Source organism: Staurois parvus, unplaced genomic scaffold (assembly GCF_062004578.1).
Source record: "Staurois parvus isolate SC_StPar_1 unplaced genomic scaffold, SC_StPar_1.0 ptg000337l, whole genome shotgun sequence".
NCBI classification, from domain to species: domain Eukaryota; kingdom Metazoa; phylum Chordata; class Amphibia; order Anura; family Ranidae; genus Staurois; species Staurois parvus.
In genome coordinates this window covers 599993-624069 of record NW_028318133.1, presented here as the reverse complement: position 1 = coordinate 624069, position 24077 = coordinate 599993, and the positions used below count along the sequence as shown (strand labels likewise).

Below are 24077 nucleotides of genomic sequence, written 5' to 3'. Positions count from 1 at the left end.
AAAAAGTATGTGAACCCCTTGGGATTACGTGGAGTTTTGCATGAATTGGGCCTAAAATGTGCTCTGAACGTCATCTAAGTCACAACAATAGAAGAACACAGTCTGCTGAACATAATACTACACAAACAGTAGATGTTGCCATGGTTTAACTGCACATAACATGTAAATATTCACAGTGCAGGGAGGAAAAAGTATGTGAGGCCCTAGCTTAATGACTTCTCCCAGAGCTAATTGGAGCCAGGAGTGAGCCAACCTTGACTCCAATCAGTGTGATGATATTGGATGTGTTGCTGACAGCTGCCCTGTCCTTAAAAAACACACACCTGTTTTGGGTTTACTGGTTTCAAGAAGCACTGTCTGATGTGAACCATGCCTCGCAGAAAAGAGCTCTCAGAAGACCTACGATCAAGAATTGTTGACTTGCATGAAGCTGGAAAGGGTTACAAAAGTATCTCCAAAAGCCTTGATGTTCATGTGTCCACGGTAAGACAGACTGTCTACAAATGGAGAAAGTTTAGCACTGTTGCTACTCTCCCTAGGCGTGGTCATCCTGTAATAATGACTGCAAGAGCACAGCGCAGAATGCTGCATGAGGTAAAGAAGAATCCCAGAGTGTCAGCTAAAGACCTACAGAAATCTCTGGCACATGCTAACATTTTTGTTGACACATCTACAATAAGGAAAACATTAAACAAGAATGGAGTACATGGGAGGACACCACGGAGGAAGCCATTGCTGTCAAAAAAGAATATTGCAGCACGTTTGAAGTTTGCAAAAGAGCACCTGGATGTTCCACAGCACTACTGGCAAAATATACTGTGGACAGATGAAACCAAGATTGAGTTGTTTGGGAAGAACACACAACACTATGTGTGGAGAAAAAAAGGCACAGCACACCAACATCAAAACCTCATCCCCACTGTGAAACATGGCGGAGGGAGCATCATAGTATGGGGCTGCTTTGCTGCCTCAGGGCCTGGACGGATTGTTGTCATTGATGGGAAAATGAATTCCAGAGTTTATCAAGACATTTTGCAGGAAAACGTACGACCATCTGTCCGCCAACTGAAGCTCCGCAGAGGATGGGTGATGCAACAGGACAATGACCCAAAGCATACAAGTAATTCAACAAAACAATGGCTGCAACAGCACAGAATATGCCTTCTGGAGTGGCCCAGTCAGAGTCCTGACCTCAACCCGATTGAAATGCTGTGGCATGACCTTAAGAGATCGATTCACACAGACATCCCAAGAATATTGCTACACTGAAACAGTTTTGTGAAGAGGAGTGGTCCAAAATGACTCCAGATCGTTGTGCAGGCCTGATCTGCAACTACAGGAAATGTTTGGTTGAGGTTATTGCTGCCAAAGGAGGGTCAACCAGTTATTAAGTCCAAAGGATCACATACTTTTTCCTCCCTGCACTGTGAATGTTTACATGTTATGTGCAATTAAACCATGGCAACATCTAATGTTTGTGTAGTATTATGTTCAGCAGACTGTGTTCTTCTATTGTTGTGACTTAGATGACATTCAGAGCACATTTTATGCCCAATTCATGCAAAACTCCACATAATCCCAACGGGTTCACATACTTTTTCTTGCAACTGTATATGGCAATATATTTGGGAAGAGTATTTTTAAAATATATTCTTCCAATTTTTTTAACATATAAAAAAGTCATTGTAACATACATTTCTAAATGCATTCCAAAAATGTAGATTTGTATTTTTAAAGACATACAGTATATTTGAAATGTATTTTTAAAAATAGTTTTCGTATATGTAATACAAACACATTTCAACATGCAGTGTGTATATATATATATATATATACATATATACATACACACACTGTTTGAGGGGGGGGTAAATGTTTAAATACTAAAATGTAGACCAATAAGTCCAATGTTTGCTAATCATTTCTTATTACTTTATATTTGCAGGCTTGTATATGGATTATGATGCTCAACAGGAGGAGAAGAATAGTGTTCAGTCGAGCGGGACGAACAACGTTCAGTTGGACAAGATGAGTAACACTCAGCTGGATGAATTGAGAAACGCTGAGTCAGATGGGACACAAACCGCTCAGCCAGATGGGAAGGACAATAGCCAGATGGGATCCCCATCTCAAACAAGAAGTAAGTAAATCGTTGTCATCTCCAAGCTTGCCGAAGGAAAGCTTATGGCTACAGGCCCCAAAAGGCTCCAACATGCAATGAGATCCTTCCAAAGCAACCAATCAGATGTCATTATTACACCGCCTTCTTTGGGCAACTGAGGCTGATTGGTTCCTTTAGCTTTCTATACAAATCCAGAAGTATATCCTGCACTTCACCTGTGAGTAATAATATTTTTTTTTTCTCTCCCTTCCTTTAGAAATGTGGACGAATTACTTCTTGGCGTTGATCATCTTGGGGAACCTCATCGGCATATTGATCCTGTTGATACTCTCCTCCTGTGTGATAATGCGGGTCTGGTAAGTGTCCGTTGTTGTTTACAGAAATGACTAACCTAGAATCATAAAGAGATCTATTTATAAAAATTTTCACACAACTTTCACATATTTTTCCAATTGGGAAAATGTGTGAATCCTACGTGAAAGTTGGGTGAAGCTTGGGTGTATACATTTATAAATAGACCCCAAAGTGTATATAAAACCCCAAATCTTTTTTTTTGCACATCAGCACCATGTCTCACTGTATACAGGGTTCTTAACAAATCAATTTTTTTTATGGGAGTCTTTTGCAAAATGTCTTATCTGGAGATCCTTCAAGTGACTCATTCTTCCTGTACCAGGCCAAGCTGTCCAGGACAAACAATAGTTACGGGAAGCCTCAGTTTCAGCTATTAAATGGTCCGGGCAGGTATCAATCAACCCTGCCATTGACATCACTTCCTGATGCAGGCTGACAACACTAGAGGGTACATCTATAAAAAATTTGGTTGATGAATGTCACAATCATTCACCCAGCCATCAGGAATTTTGACTTTATTATCCTTAATATAAATAGACCCCAAAGTGTTTTTTCAGCACCATGCCTCACTGTATACAGAGTTCTTAACAAATCATCTTTTATGGGAGTCTTTTGCAAAGTGTCTTACCTGGAGATCCTTCAAGTGACTCATTCTTCCTATTCCGGGCCAAGCTGTCCAGCACAAGCAATAGTTACGGGAAGCCTCAGTTGCAGCTATAAAGGGTCAGGGCAGCTGTCAATCAACCCTGCCAGTGACATCACTTCCTGATGCAGGCTGACAACACTAAGGGCACTAGGGGGTATATTTATAAAAAAGTTGGTGGATGAACGTTACAAGCATTCACCCAGTCATCAGGAATTCTGCCTGTACTATGCTTAATATACTGTAAATAGACCCCAAAGAGTATGTAAAATCCCAAATCTGTTTTTTCAGCACCATGTCTCACTGTATACAGAGTTCTTAAGCAAATCATTTTTTGATGGGAGTCTTTTGCAAAGTGTTTTAACTGGACATTCTTCAAGTGATTCATTCTTCCTGAACCGGGCCAAGCTGTCCAGCACAAGCAACAGTTTCGGGAAGTCCTAGTCTCAGCTATTACATGGTCAGGGCAGCTGTCAATCAACCTTGTCTTTGACATCACTTCCTAATGATGCAGGCTGACAACACTAGAGGGTCTATTTTATGAATTCTGACAGAATTTTGCTTAATATGCTGACTTCCTATGATTGTCAACTCCAAAATGGTGCATATATATGAAGAACATGGTTTTGGGATGACATACAGTACATTGTAAGAAAAACATGATGTTCTCCATGTAATATAATGTTAGCACTTACTCAATGATGAAGTTTTTGTTTTTTTTTGATAAATTCTATTTTTTTTTTTCACAGTCACAAGCAAGAGACATCGTTAGATCTGCTTTTACTAAAACTGATGGCAACAGGTTACGACCCGAATACACATCCTGAAGATCTGATGGAAGCCGTAGTCACCGACCCTTGGCTTCCACTAGGATATGAGACACAGGCAGACGCGTACACCGGTACTGATCAGACATTGGAGGACACCGGGGCTGATCAGACATTGGAGGACACCGGGGCTGATCAGACATTGGAGGACACCGGGGCTGATCAGACATTGGAGGACACCGGGGCTGATCAGACATTGGAGGACACCGGGGCTGATCAAACATTGGAGGACACCGGGGCTGATCAGACAGAGAAGGACACCGGGGCTGACCAGACCAGTTCAGATAATCTTTTCTCCAACTTTCTGCCTTCACTATTACCAGGAAGGAGATCCGAGGACAACATGGACCCTGAGAATCCAGAGGTAGATGACCGTGATGAGACAGACGACTCACATCAGCCAGGCAAGGGTAAACATCGCTCACCTGATGAAAGAGGGCACTCAGAACCTCACAAGAGAAGGTCTGAAAAACCAGGAGCCAGTAGGGAAGGTGGCACTGAAGAACAACATCCACAGACAGACAAAAGACCTCAAGTTCCATCGACGTGTCCAGCTCCACCAGAAGCTCAAGTGCCAATAAAGCCTCCAGCTCCACCAGGAACTCAAATTCCGCCGACGTGTCCAGCTTCACCAGGAGCTCAAATGTCAACAAGGCCTTCAGCTCTACACGGATCCCAAGTTCGACCGACCCATCCAGCTCAACCGGGAGCTCAAATGCCAGCTAGGCCTCCAGCTCCATATGGATCACAAGTTCGACCAATGCATCCAGCTCAACCAGGAGCTCAAGTGCCAATGAAGCCTCCAGCTCCACCAGGAACTCAAATTCCGCCGATGTGTCCATCTTCACCAGGGGCTCAAATGCCAAAAAGACCTCCAGCTCCACCCGGATCCCAAGTTCGACCGACGCATCCAGCTCAACCGCGAGCTCAAGTGCCAACAAGGCCTCCAGCTCCACCCGGATCCCAAGTTCGACCGACGCATCCAGCTCAACCGCGAGCTCAAGTGCCAACAAGGCCTCCAGCTCCACACGGATCCCAAGTTCGACCGACGCATCCAGCTCAACCGGGAGCTCAAATGCCAGCAAGGCCTCCAGTGCCACACGGATCTCAAGTTCTGCCGATGCAACCAGCTGCATCGGGAGGTCAAGCTCCAATGAAGCATCCAGGTCCACACAGATCTCAAGTTCAGCCGTTGCAACCAGCTGCAACGAGCAGTCAAGTGCCAAGGAGGCCTCCAGCGACACCTCGACATCAGGTTTCGTTAGGGCATCCAGCTCCACAGAGACCTCAAGTCCAGAACCGTCCGATCCCGGTGAGACCCAAAGTGGCAGTAAAGCATCCAGTCCAAGAGAGAAAGCCTAAAGATCAGAGGAGGCATGCCCGACCATCCAAATCAAGGCCTAAAAAATAGGGATTTGGGATTTTTTAAGAACAAGAAGTAGGGACTGTTCTGGTAGTAATTTGTGATAATTAACCCGCGCCCAGGACAAACAAATCAACAAACACACCCAACAGCAAAAAATAAACTAAATAAAAGTGAATAATAGGCTGCTTCTTCTATAAAGGTAAAACCTACTGAAATAAAACAACATACATAAAGCGCTGCCTAAATGTGATAATAATAAATGGCATTATACATAAATACAACTCAGCAAAAAAGTCCTTGGTGTGAAAAATGATAATAATTGCAAGTGCTTCTCCCACAAACAGAAGGTAATTTGTGCTTTGTGCTCCCCTCCTGTGTGGCCACCAACTCACCAACTATATTGGACTCTCATAATGAAACAAGAGTCATTCTGAATTTGGTGGGGCATGTGAAGTTCCTGAAGGATCTTGCAGTCCCTCCTGGTAAATGAAGCCTAACATTCCGTCATGATGTCATGATGTAGAGTATATGCATGCAAAGAATGGAGAAAGGCATCCAAATAGTGTGATTCCGTTTATTAAATAGAATAAGATGCACTGGTATTGCACTCACGTTTCCAAAATAAAAAGAGCGTAAAACGCCGGCTTGGAAGGCAGTACAACCCTTGTGCACTTTAAACACCGGTAGTGATGTCACCACAGTGCGTATCCAACGCGTTTCGTCCCTCCCACTGGGTGTCCTCAGAGGCATAGGGCCGTGGTGATTGGCAAACTCATTTATATGCTATAGCTCTGCCTACTACAACCGATTTGTTGCATTCCCTGGCTGGATGTGTGGCGTCGGCCATCTTGCTACTCTTACCAGGAAACTGGATGTGACGAGGACCAGAAAGCATCCTCCACCATCTTGGTGCACTCAAGAGTGTACACCCCGAAGTCCACAGAACCCCTTCAAGTTAAGCTAGCAACTACACACCTCAAGTCAAAAATTGCAATGTAGAACCAGCTACACACCCAACACAGTTGAACTAGGCTTCACTAAAAAAACAAAACATCCAATATGGTGGGAATGTAAGATGTGGATCCACGAAACTACACACCCCCATACACCCTTACGACATAAATAATTACAAAAACCCTTACTCAATACGTATTGCATGTAACAGGGATCAACCAAACGACTAAAATTTTGCAGTAAAAAAATATAAATGAACAATAATAAAAATTACATAATGTATGTAAAAAAATTAAAAATTGGAAATAAAACAGGTCACGTCCATCTCTATATTAAGACCTCTGGGGGCCATATGGGCCAGAAATGGACGTGAACTGTTTTATTTCCAACTTTTAATTTTTATACATATACATATATATATATATATATATATATATATATATATATATATATATATATATAAAACCTTTGCACAAACCAATCAATATATGCTTATTGGGATTTTTTTTATACCAAAGGGCTGAATTTATGAAGAAATTATTTTTCATTGGATAGGTTTTATGACAAAGTAAAAAAAAGTTGGGTTTTTTCAAAATGTTTGTATTTTTTAGTTTATATAATAAAAAATAAAAACCCCAGTGGTGATCAAACACTACCAAAAGAAAGCTCTATTTGTGTAAAACGATGGGGCACTATTCCTCCCACTGATACCAATGATGGGGCGCTATTCTTCCCACTGATACCAATGATGGGGCACTATTCCTCCCACTGACACCAATGATGGGGCACTATTCCTCCCACTGATACCAATGATGGGGCGCTATTCTTCCCACTGATACCAATGATGGGGCACTATTCCTCCCACTGACACCAATGATGGGGCACTATTCCTCCCACTAATACCAATGATGGGGCACTATTCCTCCCACTGATACCAATGATGGAGCGCTATTCCTCCCACTGATACCAATGATGGGGCACTATTCCTCCCACTGACACCAATGATGGGACACTATTCCTCCCACTGACACCAATGATGGGGCGCTATTCCTCCCACTGATACCAATGATGGGGCGCTATTCCTCCCACTGATACCAATGATGGGGCACTATTCCTCCCACTGATACCAATGATGGGGCACTATTCCTCCCACTGATACCAATGATGGGGCACTATTCCTCCCACTGATACCAATGATGGGGCGCTATTCCTCCCACTGACACCAATGATGGAGCGCTATTCCTCCCACTGATACCAATGATGGGGCACTATTCCTCCCACTGATACCAATGATGGGACACTATTCCTCCCACTGATACCAATGATGGGGCACTATTCCTCCCACTGATACCAATGATGGAGCACTATTCCTTCCACTGATACCAATGATGGGGCACTATTCCTCCCACTGACACCAATTATGGGGCACTATTCCTCCCACTGACACCAATGATGGGGCACTATTCCTCCCACTGATACCGATGATGGGGTGCTATTCCTCCCACTGATACCAATGATGGGGCGCTTTTTCTCCCACTGATACCAATGATGGGGCACTATTCCTCCCACTGATACCAATGATGGGGCGCTATTCCTCCCACTGATACCAATGATGGGGCACTATTCCTCCCACTGATACCAAGGATGGGGCGCTATTCCTTCCACTGATACCAATGATGGGGCGCTATTCCACTGACACCAATGATGGGGCACTATTCCTCCCACTGATACCAATGATGGGGCACTATTCCTCCCACTGATACCAATGATGGGGCACTATTCCTCCCACTGACACCAATGATGGGGCACTATTCCTCCCACTGATACCAATGATGGGGCGCTATTCCTCCCACTGACACCAATGATGGGGCGCTATTTCTTCCCACTGATACCAATGATGGGGCGCTATTCCTCCCACTGATACCAATGATGGGGTGCTATTCCACCCACTGATACCAATGATGGGGTGCTATTCCTTCCACTGGTACCAACAATAGGGCACTATTCCTCCCACTGATACCAGTGTTGGGCACTATTCCTTCCACTGACACCAGTAAAGGGGCACTATTCCTCCCACTGACACTAATGATGGGGCACTATTCCTCCTACTGATACCAATGATGGGGCACTATTCCTCCTACTGATACCAATGATGGGGCCCTATTCCTCCCACTGACACCAATGATGGGGCACTATTCCTCCTATGGACCACCAGCCCTGAGGCCATGTTTATTCCAACTGATACTGGGCCCGGAACATTTTCTACCCCTAGTGGTCACAATCTGGCCCCCCTAAAGTCTGAAGGACCGTAAACTGGCCCTTTATTTGAAATGTTAGGAGACCCCTGTTTACATAAGGTAGACTGTCATTTATAGCACAGTAATTATGGAGTATGTTGTGAGCACAAGCACTGCAGACTATGTACAGTGTATACTGTATGTAGGTATAGACTTTATTTAACCATGCTCCTTTAAGTTTTGCCCAATATTAGGCACAGCTTAGCCACGTCCATTTTCACCATGGCATACAGAGTGCGATGCATGTCTCATGGCGTCCCTCATTCCTAACTTGCAAAGCTTGGAGGTATGAATACCTGACCTCACAGATGGGCACAAATTCCAACAGACATCTTCCAAAATCTTATGGAAAACCTTCCCAGAGGAGTGGAGGCTGTTCCAGCTTGAAGACCCGCTAACATTTCATATCAATGGCCATGGTGATGGAATGGCATCTCCAACAAGCTCATAGAATTGAGAAGGTCGGGTATCCACCTACAGATGCCCACACAGTTTGACTGGCTAATTTAGGAGGCCACATAATGAAACCAGGTAAAGAACACTTACCTGTGGCCTCCAAGCATTAATTCGCCCTTGCAGATTCAGCCTTGCCAAATTTGGAACCCAAGAAGAGAAGATGGAGTGCAGAGAAGAAGAGGCAGACAGCTGGTATGGCATGATCGCTCCGGACTGCATACCAAGCGACATGGAGCAACCTGGAAGGGAAAGCACAAAAGACAACTAATCTAAACACAAGATGACCCACCATAATATCACACATATGTTGAGTGTCGTTTGTGAGGCTAGTCATACCTAGAGCAACCTAGTTCTACTGTATATGGTCAAATATGGAGGAACTTACCCCTGGAAGTCTGATGTTCCTCCAACACTTGCTCAGGAGCGGACTGACCACTCATGGGGCCCCCAGGCAATAGGGGATCATGGGGCCCCAGTGTCCTTGCCCAAACTCAAAAAAGCCTATGAAAAAGGTACCAGGGGCATCTCATGGGGCCCCTTACTGACCCCCCAGACAATAGGGGATCATGGGGCCCCTGTGTCCTTGCCAAAACTCAAAAAAGCCTACGAAAAAGGTACCAGGGCCATCTCATGGGGCCACCTACTGATCCCGGGCCCTCGGGCAGTGCCTGAGTTTCCAAATGGTCAGTCCGCCCCTGCACTTGCTTAATGGATACGGCAAGTAGGGGGCACTGTTAAACGGGAACGTTATATATCCACTTTTGTTAACATTTAAAATTCAGTATTTTTTGTTAGAAAATTACTTACAACTCCCAAACATTCTAAATATTTTTATTAGCAGAGGCCTTAGAGAATAAAATGGTGGGTTTTGCAATTTTTTTTATGTCACATGGTATTTGCGCAGCCATTTTTTTAATGCACTTTTCTGGGGAAAAAAATACACTTTCATGAATTTTATTGCACGCAAACACACTATAATAGCCATTTTTTAATAAAATATGGTGTTACGCAGAATAAATAGATACAAAACATGTCATGCTTGTGGAATGGCGTCAACCTATGGTATTTAAAAAAATCTCCATAAACGACGTTTTAGAAGGCTTTACAGGTTATCAATTTAGGGTTACAGAGGAGGTCTGGTGCTAAGATGGTGCTCTCGCTCTGATGCTTGCGGCGATACCTCATATGTGAGGTGCGATTGCTGTTTACATATGTGTGCAGGATTGAAGTGCAGCCGGATCGCTTCCACAAATCCTGGCAACAGTGTTCCCATCCAGGCTGCACTCCCATCGGCAGACCTGGGACCAGTGCTACTGAGCAGAGAGAAGGGAGATCAAAGAACGTATGTTCACTGTTCTCCCCTTCCTACTAAGAACCTGGAAGCCACAGGTAACACATCACTTCCTTTCTCTGATCTCAAGTCCTCCAGCTGGTCTGACCAGAGAATGCAATGGAGCTGAAGTAAGGAACGGGAGCAAATCAGAAGAGCTGCTGGGACAAAAGAAAGGTTCCCATCAATGTTATAAGTAATTATCATTTTTTAATATGATTTATGATAATAACTATAAAAATCATTCCTTTGAACTCTTACTAGTACGGTCGTAGCCAAAATGCTTCATCCTCAGGCCAGCTCTAGTCCCTATATGTACAGGGTAGATCCTTTCAAAAGAACGACCACAGGAGGATTGCGATTTTCCGTTTACATATGCATGCAGGATTGACGTGTGCGTTCGCCTTACATGCAAGCACAGGGGGCGGAGGATTTAAATTTTTTTTTTTTTTTTACACTGCTTCTTTAATTTTTTTTTCGTTATTGTGATAACAGTCAGCAGTGACAGGTCCTCTTTATGTGTCTATCAGAGTCTGGAGTCTATTAGACCCCCAGACCTCTCCTCTGCCCTACAATCATCCGAGATCGGTGTGATCGGTGTGAGCAGATACTTTCCAGATTTAAAAATGGCGCCATTTACTTTTGTGAAAACTAGAAACAACAACTGTACTTGTCTCTTCCAGTTTCCGGTATCCTAGAAGTCATCAGAGTCCTTCGAGGGGAGGTTGTCCTCTGCTCCACCACCTTTAAAAGCCATCCAGCAGGTAATTAGCCGCTTGGATGGCTTTTATTAAAAAAAAAAAGGCAGACACCGGCCGGAAAAAAAACAATACCGGAATGATGCCTGCCAGCTGTAGGCACCATCCTGGTGTCCCACTTGAAACCCGTAACATATATGTATGTTAGTGGGTCTTCAAGTGGACATACCAGTATAGAGACTGCCCTGCTGAATCTGAACAAGTTTGGGGGCCCTGGCTTGATACGCCCTGTTTAAGTCTGTTGGACCTGTCAATGGATAGACTTTTGGTGGCTAAAACATTCCTTCTTCTGGTTTCGCCATATATTGATAAAAGGTACAGCCAGGGGCGGACTGACAACTCACGGGGCCCCCGGGCAATAGGGGATCATGGGGCCCCTGTGTCCTTGCCCAAACTAAAAAAAAACAATGAAAAAGGTACCAGGGGCATCTCATGGGGCCCCCTACTGACCCCGAGGCAATAGGGGATCATGGGGCCCCTGTGTCCTTGCCCAAACTAAAAAAAAACAATGAAAAAGGTACCAGGGGCATCTCATGGGGCCCCCTACTGACCCCGGGGCAATAGGGGATCATGGGGCCCCTGTGTCCTTGCCCAAACTAAAAAAAAAACAATGAAAAAGGTACCAGGGGCATCTCATGGGGCCCCCTACTGACCTCGGGGGCAATAGGGGATCATGGGGCCCCTGTGTCCTTGCCCAAACTCAAAAAAGCCTATGAAAAAGGTACCAGGGGCATCTCATGGGGCCCCCTACTGACCCCAGGCCCTCGGGCAATGCCCGAGTTTTCAAATGGTCAGTCCGCCCCTGGGTACAGCATATACATTACCTTGTGACTATAAATACTTGACTCTGTAGGGCAGGGGTGTCAAACTGGCAGCCCTCCGGCTGTTGCAAAACTACAAGTCCCATCATGCCCCTGGCCTTTGGGAGTCATGCTTGTAATGGTCAATCTCGCAATGCCTCCTGGGACTTGTAGTTTGGCAACAGCTGGAGGGCCACCAGTTTGACACCCGTGCTGCAGTAATATACTTTAGGTACCTTATAAATGAATAATCACAATATGTCTTGTATGTGGCTTGAACCACGGTGTAACTGCTCTGGAACTGTTTATCATTTTCAAAAGTTTTCAAAAGTTCTCTTCCCTAATTAACAAAAATATGGAGGAACTGCTACAAAACCATGGCCTCAGCAGATAATTATTGCTGCTTTATGGTGTTGGTCAAGGTTGAGAAGTCCCATAGACCCCATTTTTGTAACTGACCCAAAGGTGGCTTGCTATACAAATGTAAATTTGTGGAGCACCATAGTGGCTTCGTGGATGGCAGTCCTGCCTTGCAGCACTGGGGTCCTGGGTCCAGATCATGTTGGTACTCCTGCCTTGCAGCACTGGGGTTCTGGGTCCAAATCATGGAGTTTACATGTTCTCTATGTGCTTATGAAGGCATCTTTTGGGTACATCGGTATCCCCCCACACTCCGAAGACATGCCGGTAGGTTACTTAGCTCCTGTCTACATTGGCCCTGTTATGTGTATGTATGCAAGGTACGTACAATATGCAAAGCACTGCATAAAACGGGTTGACATCATATAAATACCTATATTAGTAAACCTCAGACATGGATCAATCTAGTACTGCATACCTAAATCATGAAATGGATTTCAGTGGAAGTACCTAAATTAGACCTGGTATCAATCCCTGTACAGCAGAGCTCAGACTGGGAGAGGGAGAAGTATCATAAGCATCACAAGGAGCCTGAATCCATTGTGCCGCAGTGCTCATATGCTACAGACATACTGATAGGAGGAGAGCGCAGAGTGATGGAGAAATAAGTTTATCAATCTGCTGCTCCTTCACTGTTCAATCGCAGGATGGGGGAAGGACAAAAGCTGTAAGTGTTAATTAACCTTTTTACTGCCACTGATGTATGCCATATGATGGTAGAAGCAGGGGACTTTACACACACTCGTAATTGATGGCTGTCAAGTGGAAGTGATCCGGGAGATGTACAGCCGCTGGATCGCTTCCACACACCCTGGCAACAGTGCCCCCACCAACCCAGATTCTGCGCTCTCTTTGTTGGACCCTAGACCAGTGTGGAGGGTGCCGCCAAGTAGAGGGGAGGGAGATCAGAGAACATCTGTTCACTGCTCTCCTCTTCCTTCTAAGAGCCTGGAAGCCACAGATAACACATCAGAACCTTTTTCTGTTGTCACCTCCTCCAGCCGGTCTGGCTGGGGAAGAAGCTAATCTAATGGAGCTGAACGAAGGAAGCAATGGAAGGGACAAAAGAGAAGTGTTGCTGGGGCAATAAAGGTTCACATAGGAAGCAATGGAAGGGACAAAAGAGAAGTGTTGCTGGGGCAATAAAGGTTCACATAGGAAGCAATGGAAGGGACAAAAGAGAAGTGTTGCTGGGGCAATAAAGGTTTACATAGGAAGCAATGGAAGGAGAGCAAAGGAGAAGTGTTGCTGGGGCAATAAAGGTTCACATAGGAAGCAATGGAAGGGGAACAAAGGAGCAGTGTTGCTGGGGCAAAGGAAAGGTTCACATAAGAAGCAATGGAAGGGGAACAAAGGAGCAGTGTTGCTGGGGCAAAGGAAAGGTTCACATAGGAAGCAATGGAAGGTGAGGAAAGGAGAAGTGCTGTTGGGGCAAAGGAAAGGTTCACATAAGAAGCAATGGAAGGAGAACAAAGGAGAAGTGTTGCTGGGGCAAAGGAAAGGTTCACATAGGAAGCAATGGAAGGGGAACAAAGGAGAAGTGCTGCTGGGGCAAAGGAAAGGTTCACAGAGCAAGCAATGGAAGGGGAACAAAGGAGAAGTGTTGCTGGGGCAAAGGAAAGGTTCACATAGGAAGCAATGGATGGGGAGGAAAGGAGAAGTGCTGCTGGGCCAAAGGAAAGGTTCACATAGCAAGCAATGGAAGGGGAACAAAGGAGAAGTGCTGCTGGGGCAAAGGAAAGGTTCACATAGGAAGCAATGGAAGGGGAGCAATGGAGAAGTACTGCTGGGACAAATGAAAGGTTCACATAGCAAGCAATGGAAGGGGAGGAAAGGAGAAGTGTTGCTGGGGCAAAGGAAAGGTTCACATAGGAAGCAATGGAAGGGGAACAAAGGAGAAGTGTTGCTGGGGCAAAGGAAAGGATCACATAGGAAGCAATGGAAGAGGAACAAAGGAGCAGTGTTGCTGGGGCAAAGGAAAGGTTCACATAGGAAGCAATGGAAAGGGAACAAAGGAGAAGTATTGCTACGGCAAAGGAAAGGTTCACATAGGAATCAATGGAAGGGGAACAAAGGAGAAGTACTGCTGGGGCAAAGGAAAGGTTCACATAGGAAGCAATGGAAGGGGAACAAAGGAGAAGTGTTGCTGGGGCAAAGGAAAAGTTCACATAGGAAGCAATGGAAGGGGAGCAAAGGAGAAGTACTGCTGGGGCAAAGGAAAGGTTCACATAGGAAGCAATGGAAGGGGAACAAAGGAGAAGTACTGCTGGGGCAAAGGAAAGGATCACATAGGAAGCAATGGAAGGGGAACAAAGGAGAAGTTCTGCTGGGGCAAAGAAAAGGTTCACTTAGAAAGCAATGGAAGGGGAGCAAATGAGAAGTACTGCTGGGGCAAAAGAAAGGTTGACATAGGAAGCAATGGAAGGGGAACAAAGGAAAAGTTCTGCTGGGGCAAAGGAAAGGTTCACATAGGAAGCAATGGAAGGGGAACAAAGGAAAAGTTCTGCTGGGGCAAAGGAAAGGTTCACATAGGAAGCAATGGAAGGGGAACAAGGGAGAAGTGTTGCTGGGGCAAAGGAAAGGTTCACATAGGAAGCAATGAAAGGGGAACAAAGGAGAAGTGTTGCTGGGGCAAAGAAAAAGTTCACATAGGAAGCAATGGAAGGGGAACAAAGGAGAAGTTCTGCTGGGGCAAAGGAAAGGTTCACATCAATGTTACGAGTAATTATAATTCCATTAATAATATTTATGATAATAAATATAAAAATCATTCCTATGAACTCTTACTAGTAAGGTCGCAGCCAAAAAGTTCCATCCTCAGGCCGGCTCTAGTCCCGGTGTGCACCGGGCGCATTTTTACAAATCGAGCGACGATAGGAGGATTGAAATAGTTTTCTCGAATACTAGACGCGTCGACATTTCCAAAAAACACCTGAAAAGAAACACATCGATTCATTCATTTATAAGACATCTAAGTGACCAATTAATGAAGGTGGGATGGAAATGTGAAAATCATGATGTTTCAGGACGCTTGCTGGCGCAAGGGAATTCTAGTGTAAAATTTGCGGCGTGTTCTGCACACGGAGGGGGGGGAGGCGCAGGTGGCACATACAGACGGCTATAGAAGTGCACGGCTGCAGGTGATCGCAAATGTTAATGCTGCATTGGTGATTACCTGTGCATGCGCAGATGGTGTATGTTCCAGAACGCATGTCAACCCCGAAATGCCTCCTACTCACATGCATCACAGCTTGCCAGTCCAGATGCGGCTGCATTATTTTCTTTTTCCCTATCCTAGGGTGACAACGCTCACTTAGTGAACTACATATTCGAGCAGCGTTGTCACCCTGGGCCAGGAATACAGAACTTCTCCCCTTGCCTTAGCCTTATAACAAGGGGGAGGTGCAGGGACGGACTGACACCTCATGGGACCCCCGGGCAATAGGGGATCATGGGGCCCCTGTGTCCTTGCTCAAACTCAAAAAAGGATATGAAAAGGTACCATCATGGGGCCCCCTACTGACCCCGGCCCTCGGGCAGTGCCCAGGTTTCCAAATGGTCAGTCCGCCTCTGAGAAGGTGTTTCGTAGTCCAACTCTGGAAACAATGTTAAGAGACATAGAGTATAGGAAGTGATTAGATTTGGAGAAGGATCAACAGATAACATTTAACAAATCGATCATCAACAGGGAGCAAACATACACTTGCATTAATTAAAAAAAAAAAAATTGGATTTTGCCGTACACATTACTATATCACGGCAGGATCCTATGGGCGCAAAGAATCTGGCCTTAAGCTCCGCCTATAAACAGGCTAAAACCACTATGTCATTTTTTTTCTTTAATTTATTAACATTACATACGGAGTCTATTTATTAAAAATTCACTGTATGAATGTCTCAGTCATTGCAAATAATCCCTGTGATGTGTCTGATAGGGTTTTCCCATAACCATCAGCTCCATCTAGTGGCCGCAATGCAGTAGTTTCCTAATAGAGGTATTCAGAAAAAAAAAATCATTATGGCCACTAGGTGGTGCTGAGGAGCATAGGAAATAAACATATCAGGCGCATTACGGGGGGTTATTCATGACAGCTGTGTGACAGCAATGTGTAAATAGACCCTATGGTGTGCAAAAATGTTCCATTTAAACATAATAATTGGCCTGGGGGCTGGATTGGCAGGTGGATTTCGCCATCTCAGCCCCCACACCTCTATACTCCTTATGCATCAGAACAATTCTTACACCTTAGCTATAGACCTGTTGATTCTGTCTGGTGGAACTGGTGTCAGCAGAACAGGAAATGAGGGTAAATCTCTCTATTGGAGCCCCACATAGCAGGCTTTGGCTTGACATGCACTTTATTTCAACAATATAAGATGTCTGTTTCTTCCGGCTGCTGCAAAAATACATACATACCATTTGATTACTACTGGTGTTGCCTTGGTACTGGCTCCACTTTTCTCCATTCAGGCTATAGAAGACAATATATTGGGATATGTACAGAGAAAGGAATTTCTGGCGAGCACCTTGAGTTTGCATGGCGTGAATCATCATGGGTGCCAGAAGATCCACCTAAAATAATAGACAATGAAACAAATGTTTTTACCGCCTATTCTCCAGGATTGCATCTACTGCATCTGGGGGGTTTCCTAAAATCTATCCAGCATTAGCCCCTGTCCCTGGGCCATGTACATTATTGAAGCCTTAACCACTTGCCGCCCAGCCACCGCATATAAACGGCGGCAGGGCGGCGCTCGTAGGCAAAAGCACGTTTTAAAACGGCTGCCTTTAAAACAGGTGCGAGGCGCGCGCCCGCTCTACCTGTCCCGCGAGTGTCAGCAGCGGGTCTCCGCCGCCGGGTCACGGCCGGTTTTTACCGGCCGTTTTCCAGCGATGAGCGGTGATCACTGACACAGAGCAGGGCTGCATTGTTTACACACAGCCCTGCTCTGTGACAGTTCGCCGACAAGCTGCAGAGGGAGAGAAGAGTTTCTCTCCCTCAATCAGCTCCCCCCTCCCTCCCCCCCAACCCCCCCCCCTTCCAGTACACACCCCCGCCCCCTAGTAAAACACTCCCCTTACACAGCAAATTCTAAAAATGTTAACCCCTTCCTCCCCAGTGACATTAGTACAGTTTCAGTGTTTTTTTTTCACTGATCACTGTATTGGTGTCACTGGGGATGTCAGTGACCCCAAGTCAGTTCCCCCCCCAGTGTCAAAAAGTCCGCCGCAGTCCCGCCATAAGTCGCTGGTCGCCGTCATATGTCGTTGATTGCCGCCATTATTAGTATAAATAAAAATTAAAAATCCCAGTATCTTTCCCGCCATTTGTAAACGCTATAACTTTCACGTAAACCAATTAATTTACACGTATTGGGGTTTTTTTTAGCATAGACATGTCGCAGAATGCATTTTGGCAGAAATTTATGACTAAATTTGATTTTTGCATTTTTTTTTACTGGACATGTTTTATAGCAAAAAGTCCAAAATATTGTTTTTTTTTCCTCAAAATTGTCAGCCTTTTTTTTTATAGCGCAAGAAATAAAAACCGCACAGGCGATCAAATACCGCCGAAAGAAAGCTCAATTTGTGGGGAAAAAAAGGATGTAAATTTCATTTATGTACCGTATTGCATGACCGCGCAATTGTCCGTTAAACTAGCGCAGCGCTGTATAGCAGAAAAATGGCGTAAATTGCAGTATCTATACCATAGTTTGTAGACGCTATAACTTCCACACAAAGCAATCAATATACACTTATTGGGATTTTTTTTACCAAAAACATGGAGCAGAATACATTTTGGCCTAAATTTATAACCAACTTTGAGTTTACTATATATTTTTTATAGCTGAAAGTAAAAAATATTGTTTTTCTTCAAAATTTTTGGCCTTTTTTTGTTTATAGCGTGAAAAATAAAAAGCGCACAGGTGATCAAATTACACCAAAAGAAAGCTCTATTTGTGTGAAAAAAGGATGCAAATTTCATTTGGGTGCAGCATTGCATGACCGCGCAATTATCAGTTGAATTAGTGCAGCGCCGAGTAGCAAAAAGAGGCGTGGTCATTAAGGGGGGGAAATCCTCAGGAGGGCAAGTGGTTAAAGGTCTTCAGATTAATTTCCCTACAGTAGGACCATTTTCTACTCCAATGGTTCAATAGGAATAATATTGACTAGGCCTAGAAAGTGGAAGTACAGTTTTGGGCACCTAGGGGCTCCTACCATAATGTAGGCACAGCTACCTTACAAAGTCTTCTCCTCCTAAGAGGTTCTCATTGTCGCACCGTCTTGGCTGGAGATCCGCTTTAAAACCCATCTCTGGGCTCCATGCTCCTCCCCTGAGGATCCCCCTTAAGGCCTATATGGCAATATGATATCTTTTTCATTTAGTTTTATATATACTTTCTTTCTGATGTCTTCTAGCCCATCTGGGTCTGAAAGTCATAGCTGGAGATCTGCTTCAAAGTCCAACTCCAGGTTCTATGCTCCACCTCTGAGGATCCCCTTTAAGGCCTCTGTGACATTATGGTATCCTATTTTTAAAATGTTATATATACCTTTTTCTGATGTCTTCTAGCCCATCTGGGTCTGAAAGTCTTGGCTGTAGATCTGCTTTAAAGCCCAACTCCATGCTTCATACTCCTCCCCTGAGGATCCCCCTTTAAGGCCTCTTATGACAGTGTGACATCCTTTTTTAAATTTTATATACACCTTTTTCTGATGTCCTCTAGCCTTTCCGAGTCTGAAAGTCTTGACTGGAGATACCACTTTAAAGCTGTTCATGCGTGTAAGTGTATTCCGTTCAAACAGGGCAAAATTGAATGCTCTCTGGCTATATCCTCTACCAGTCAAATGCGTGAATGCACCACACATTCGAAAATACCATGTTATTATAGCCACTAGATGGATTTGAGGAGTGTACTTATTTCCTATGCTAGCCATCGCCATCTAGTGGCCATGTTGCAGTATTTTCCCCATTCACACAATCGAATTGCTTAAAATGTAGCCAGAGAACATTCGATTTTGTCCCATTTGCACAGAATGAAAATGACACAGGATTCGCATTAAGGGTTAATGCAAGGTTCCAAGCTATAATTTTTCAGCAGGGAAAAAGCTGTGTTTTTGGCTCTCCCTGGATTCTGTAGTCCCAGATTGGGTCCTGGAGCTTGAAGGTTACAAAGTGTCTTGGGTGTCTTGGGTGAGACGGAACCTTCAATCTTGTGTCTGGATTTTAACAGGTGCCTGCAGACTATATGAGTACACAGATATGAAGGGCTTTTATATACTCAAACCTGAGGATAGTTCAGGGCTCCCTGTTTGGAGACAACTCCCATATTGGAGACAGGAGGTCTCACCCAGGGGTCAGAGGAGTTCCAGCCAGGAATAAGGAGACACATAGTCTCATCCAGGGGTCAAAGGAGCCACCTTCAGGAGTCGGGAGATATAGGAGGTCGCACCCAGAAGTCAGAGGAGCCCAGCCAGGGGTTGGGAGACAGAGGGTCTCACCCAGGGATCAAGTGAGCCCATCCAGGAGTCGGGAGACAGAGGGTCTCACCCAGGGGTAAGAGGATCTCAGCCAGGAGTTGGGAGACAGAGGGTCTCACCTGGTGGTCAGAGGAGCCCAGCTAGGAGACAGAAGATTTAATCCAGGGGTCAGAGGAGCCCCTGCAAGAACACAGAGGGTCTCACCCAGCGGACAGAAGAGCCCAGCCATGAGATAGAGGGTCTCGCTCAGCCAGGAGAAAGAGGGTCTCACCCAGTGGTCAGAGGATCTCAGCCAGGAGTTGGGAGACAGAGGATCTCACCTGGTGGTCAGAGGAGCCCAGCTAGGAGACAGAAGATTTAATCCAGGGGTCAGAGGAGCCCCTGCAAGAACACAGAGGGTCTCACCCAGCGGACAGAAGAGCCCAGCTAGGAGATAGAGGGTCTCGCTCAGCCAGGAGAAAGAGGGTCTCACCCAGTGGTCAGAGGAGCCCAGCTAGGAGTTGGGAGACAGAGGGTCTCACCCAGGGGTCAAGTGAGCCCATCCAGGAGTCGGGAGACAGAGGGTCTCACCCAGGGGTAACAGGAACTCAGCCAGGAGTTGGGAGACAGAGGGTCTCACCTGGTGGTCAGAGGAGCCCAGATAGGAGACAGAGGATCTAATCCAGGGGTCAGAGGAGCCCCTGCAAGAACACAGAGGGTCTCACCCAGTGGACAGAAGAGCCCAGCCAGGTGATAGAGGGTCTCGCTCAGCCAGGAGAAAGAGGGTCTCACCCAGTGGTCAGAGGAGTCCAGCTAGGAGACAGAGGGTTCTATTCAGCGGTCAGAGGAGCCCCAGCCAGAACAGAGAGGGTCTCACCCAGCAGTCAGAAGAGCTCAGCCAGGAGACAGAGGGTCTCTCCCAGTGGTCAGAGAAGCCCCAGCCAGGACACAGAGGGTCTCACCCAGGGGTCAGAGGAGCCAGAGCCAACAACCAGGAGATAGGAGGTCTCGCTCAGATAGGAGATAGTGGGTCTCACCCAGCAGTCAGAGGAGCTCAGCCAGGAGACAGAGGGTCTCTCCCAGTGGTCAGAGAAGCCCCAGCCAGGAGACAGAGGGTCTCTCCCAGTGCTCAGAGAAGCCCCAGCCAGGACACAGAGGGTCTCACCCAGGGGTCAAAGGAGCCAGAGCCAACAACCAGGAGATAGGAGGTCTCGGGCCAGGAGTCAGGTGGGCTCTTATTGGGGTGTCAGGAGAACCCCTGTCCAGAGGCTGTACAGCAGGGTACTGTGACTAAAGGTCAAGACAGCCAAGGGAGCCAGGATGGCTGGGCAACGCAGTCAGAGGGACTGGTAAGGAGAGAAGCGGTGCTGCTGACAGGGGAGCCAGGTGGATCAGCTTTTTCAGTTGACTTTTCATGTTGATGGTGGAAACCCCTGCATGGGCAACTGATGTGTATGTGAACTTTCTATTTTGTCCAATAAAAGTAGGCCACCATGCCCTAAAATACAGTTTGGACTGGAGCAATTTGTTATAAATAGACTCTTTAGTGTTCTGATATTTAACATAACAACAAATGCTATTGGTAAGCAAACGGACACATTTCTATCAACCTTCACCTGAATCCAAGAATTCTGATTGTCTACACTCCAAGCATTTACAGTTCCGCTGTTTCCCAGTCTGGCCAGGGATGGCACCCAAGATCCTTTATTAGCAAAAGGGAAAAAGATAATGACAATGCAAAAGAGCAGAACAACATAAAATATTTAGGTCCTTGTGTATAGGGGGGCCAGCTGTGGTCCCATTATCTTTCATGGAACTTGAACCAAGTGCCCAAGCTCTTAGTTAAACCATTATTCTGGCTAGGCTCACCTTGACTTTCTTTGCTCTGCCATGTACTCTATGAAGTCTATACAAAGAACTTAAAAGAGCTATGAAAGGGATTTTAATACAATGGTTACCCTATATTCATATCGGCTACCAAATGATTGCTGACTCACTCAGGGGAATTGCAGTAGGTAAGTGGGTGTGGTCACCAAAACTCAAATGGTCTCATACTCAATGGTCATGGTGTATGTTAATGATGTCAGTCATTTGAAAGGGGGGGGGGTCCACTTACCATTGCCTATTTAGGTTGTTGCGATGGTCAAGGTGTCCACAAACCTTTGGCCATATAGTGTACTTTAGTAAAGCTGCCCACTCCATGTATTCTTACTAAGGTGTTCCTAATGAGGTGGTGAATATTTCCAGGACAGTACCGCTAGATGGCATGGAGATGCATTCCTCATATGCTGTACAGCACTGGCGGTATGGAAATTCCTATTCTGTCCACTGTATGTATGGCTGGTGTACACCTGACAGCACCACCTGACAGCACCTCTATCAGTCCCCTGATAGAGTCTCCCCAGAGTGCGGAATATAAGTACCGGAACACTTGTTCACCAGGGCCCCTGATGGTGGGGATGGACTTGGAGCGTTCCGGGACCAGGTCGCAGCTACCGGGTATCTCTACCAGAGGTAGAGGAGTCTGCCAGAGGCTCCTGTGGGTTAAGAGTCTGATGTGAGGGAGCCCGGGGATCCCTGAGGGATGGATGGATGGATGAGCAAGATCAGAGTCAAACAGGCCGTGTCGGTAACTAGCGGGTCGGTGCGGTACAAGATGGTAGGCAAGGGATAGTCGGGTCACACGCAGGGTCAATACCAGAAGATCAGATCTATAAGGGAGCATCCAGGAGCAGAGTCAGGCAAGCCAAGGGGTCAGGAGAAGGCAACAAGGTCAGACAATCCAGATCAGAGTACTCACAACACAGGCAACAGGATACGCAAAGACCATTCGGCAACAAGTGTCTGTGCAGGGCTGGTTTAAGTAGCCCGCCCTGCACCTGAGAGGCGCAGCCTAAGTCCTAGTGCCTGCCCAGTACTGTCATAGATGACGGGTGCGCCTGGGTCCTAGTGCCCTGCTGCCTGCATGTCTTGACAGACACCTACGCATATGTAGACCCATGCGTCGCGATGGTCCCTGACAGCTGGAGGTGCTGGATGCCCATAAGTGTGATGGAAGTCGGACGAGGGAGTAGCAGAACGCGGTGATGTCCCGCGTGGGACGTGTGTGGAGAGGTGTAGTCCAACATGTTTCGCCCAATGGGCTTTGGCTTCTTCAGGGATAGGCGGGGCCAATATGTCAGGATATTTATACCTTGCGGTGCGGCTGTATCCTATTTCACCAAGAAATGTCGCCTCTCAGCATAATTGCGCACACACTCAAAAGTAGATGATGCACGATACCTCCAGGGAAAACACAAGTCAAGTTACTGCATAGATCTATAAAGATCTCGGCTAGGAGTAGACCATATCCAGGGGCGGACTGACAACTCATGGGACCCCGGGCAATGAGGGGATCATGGGGCCCCTGTGTCCTTGCCCAAACTCAAAAAAGCCTATGAAAAAGGTACCAGGGGCATCTCATGGGGCCCCCTACTGACCCCAGGCCCTTGGGCAGTGCCCCAGTTTCCATATGGTCAGTCCGCCCCTGACCATATCTAGAGATATCTTCAAAAATAGTAGTAAAAAAGAGAAGAAAAGGATAGGTACTTACAAGGTCATTGAGTTCCTACATTGAAACATCCTCATTTAAATAAAAGGAACTACGGGAACAACACGTGAGGGTCCCTACGATTCCAGAAAGACCTGTAAGTTACATTCTGTATTCAGGCCCTGTGGGGTCAGGGCACCTCATTTAAAAATCCACATTTGTTTTCTTTCTGCTTAGGACTGTATTAAAATCCCGGCAACCTCTTGAGAGATGAAGCAGAAAGATTCCCTTTACTTTCAAGCCATCTGGGTTTCCATTATGGCATTCAGCAAAATTCATCGCTATGGGACTGTGTTCTTCTCTATTTTTGCTCTTCTTAATGTTTTTGATACTACGGACGTGCTCACCAATACGTATTCGGAGCTGTCGCTTAGTCTTCCCAATAGAATACTTTTTACAGGGGCATTCAAGCATACAGATTAAAAAGCGTGTTGTCGAGCAGTTCACGAAACCCCGGATCTTATATTGTTTCGACTGATCCCAATTGGCGAACACACCTGTCTTATCAAGAAATCTACAGATTTGGCAGTGACCAAAAGCAAACATGCCTTTTAGGGGGGGACTCTCTTGATCCAGGTATTCGTCAATCTTTTACAAAATTCTGAGTGGACTAGCATGTCTCGTAGGTTTTTAGCACGTTGTGCTACCAGTTGAGGATGAGTACCAACTATATCGGCAATGGCTGTTGATCTAGTGAGT

General features: G+C 45.8%; 2 protein-coding genes across 2 annotated transcripts in view; one reads left to right on the top strand and one right to left on the bottom strand.

The window, feature by feature from the left end:
* Positions 1-24077, bottom strand: part of LOC149457051 (coagulation factor VIII-like) — a 114675-nt gene that overhangs the window by 8825 nt on the left and 81773 nt on the right. Inside the window, exons 21-24 of the mRNA XM_089684135.1 lie at positions 21406-21491; positions 16745-16900; positions 15115-15259; positions 9110-9258 (exon numbers count right to left, since the gene is read on the bottom strand). Of these exons, the coding sequence (XP_089540261.1) occupies positions 9110-9258; positions 15115-15259; positions 16745-16900; positions 21406-21491 (536 nt within the window). The remainder of the gene's footprint in view (positions 1-9109; positions 9259-15114; positions 15260-16744; positions 16901-21405; positions 21492-24077) is intronic.
* Positions 1950-5545, top strand: LOC149457052 (uncharacterized). Its single transcript, XM_089684136.1, has 3 exons — positions 1950-2140; positions 2379-2478; positions 3869-5545. The coding sequence occupies exons 1-3, from the start codon at positions 1954-1956 to the stop codon at positions 5355-5357; spliced, it is 1776 nt and encodes a 591-aa protein (XP_089540262.1). The 5' UTR covers positions 1950-1953; the 3' UTR covers positions 5358-5545.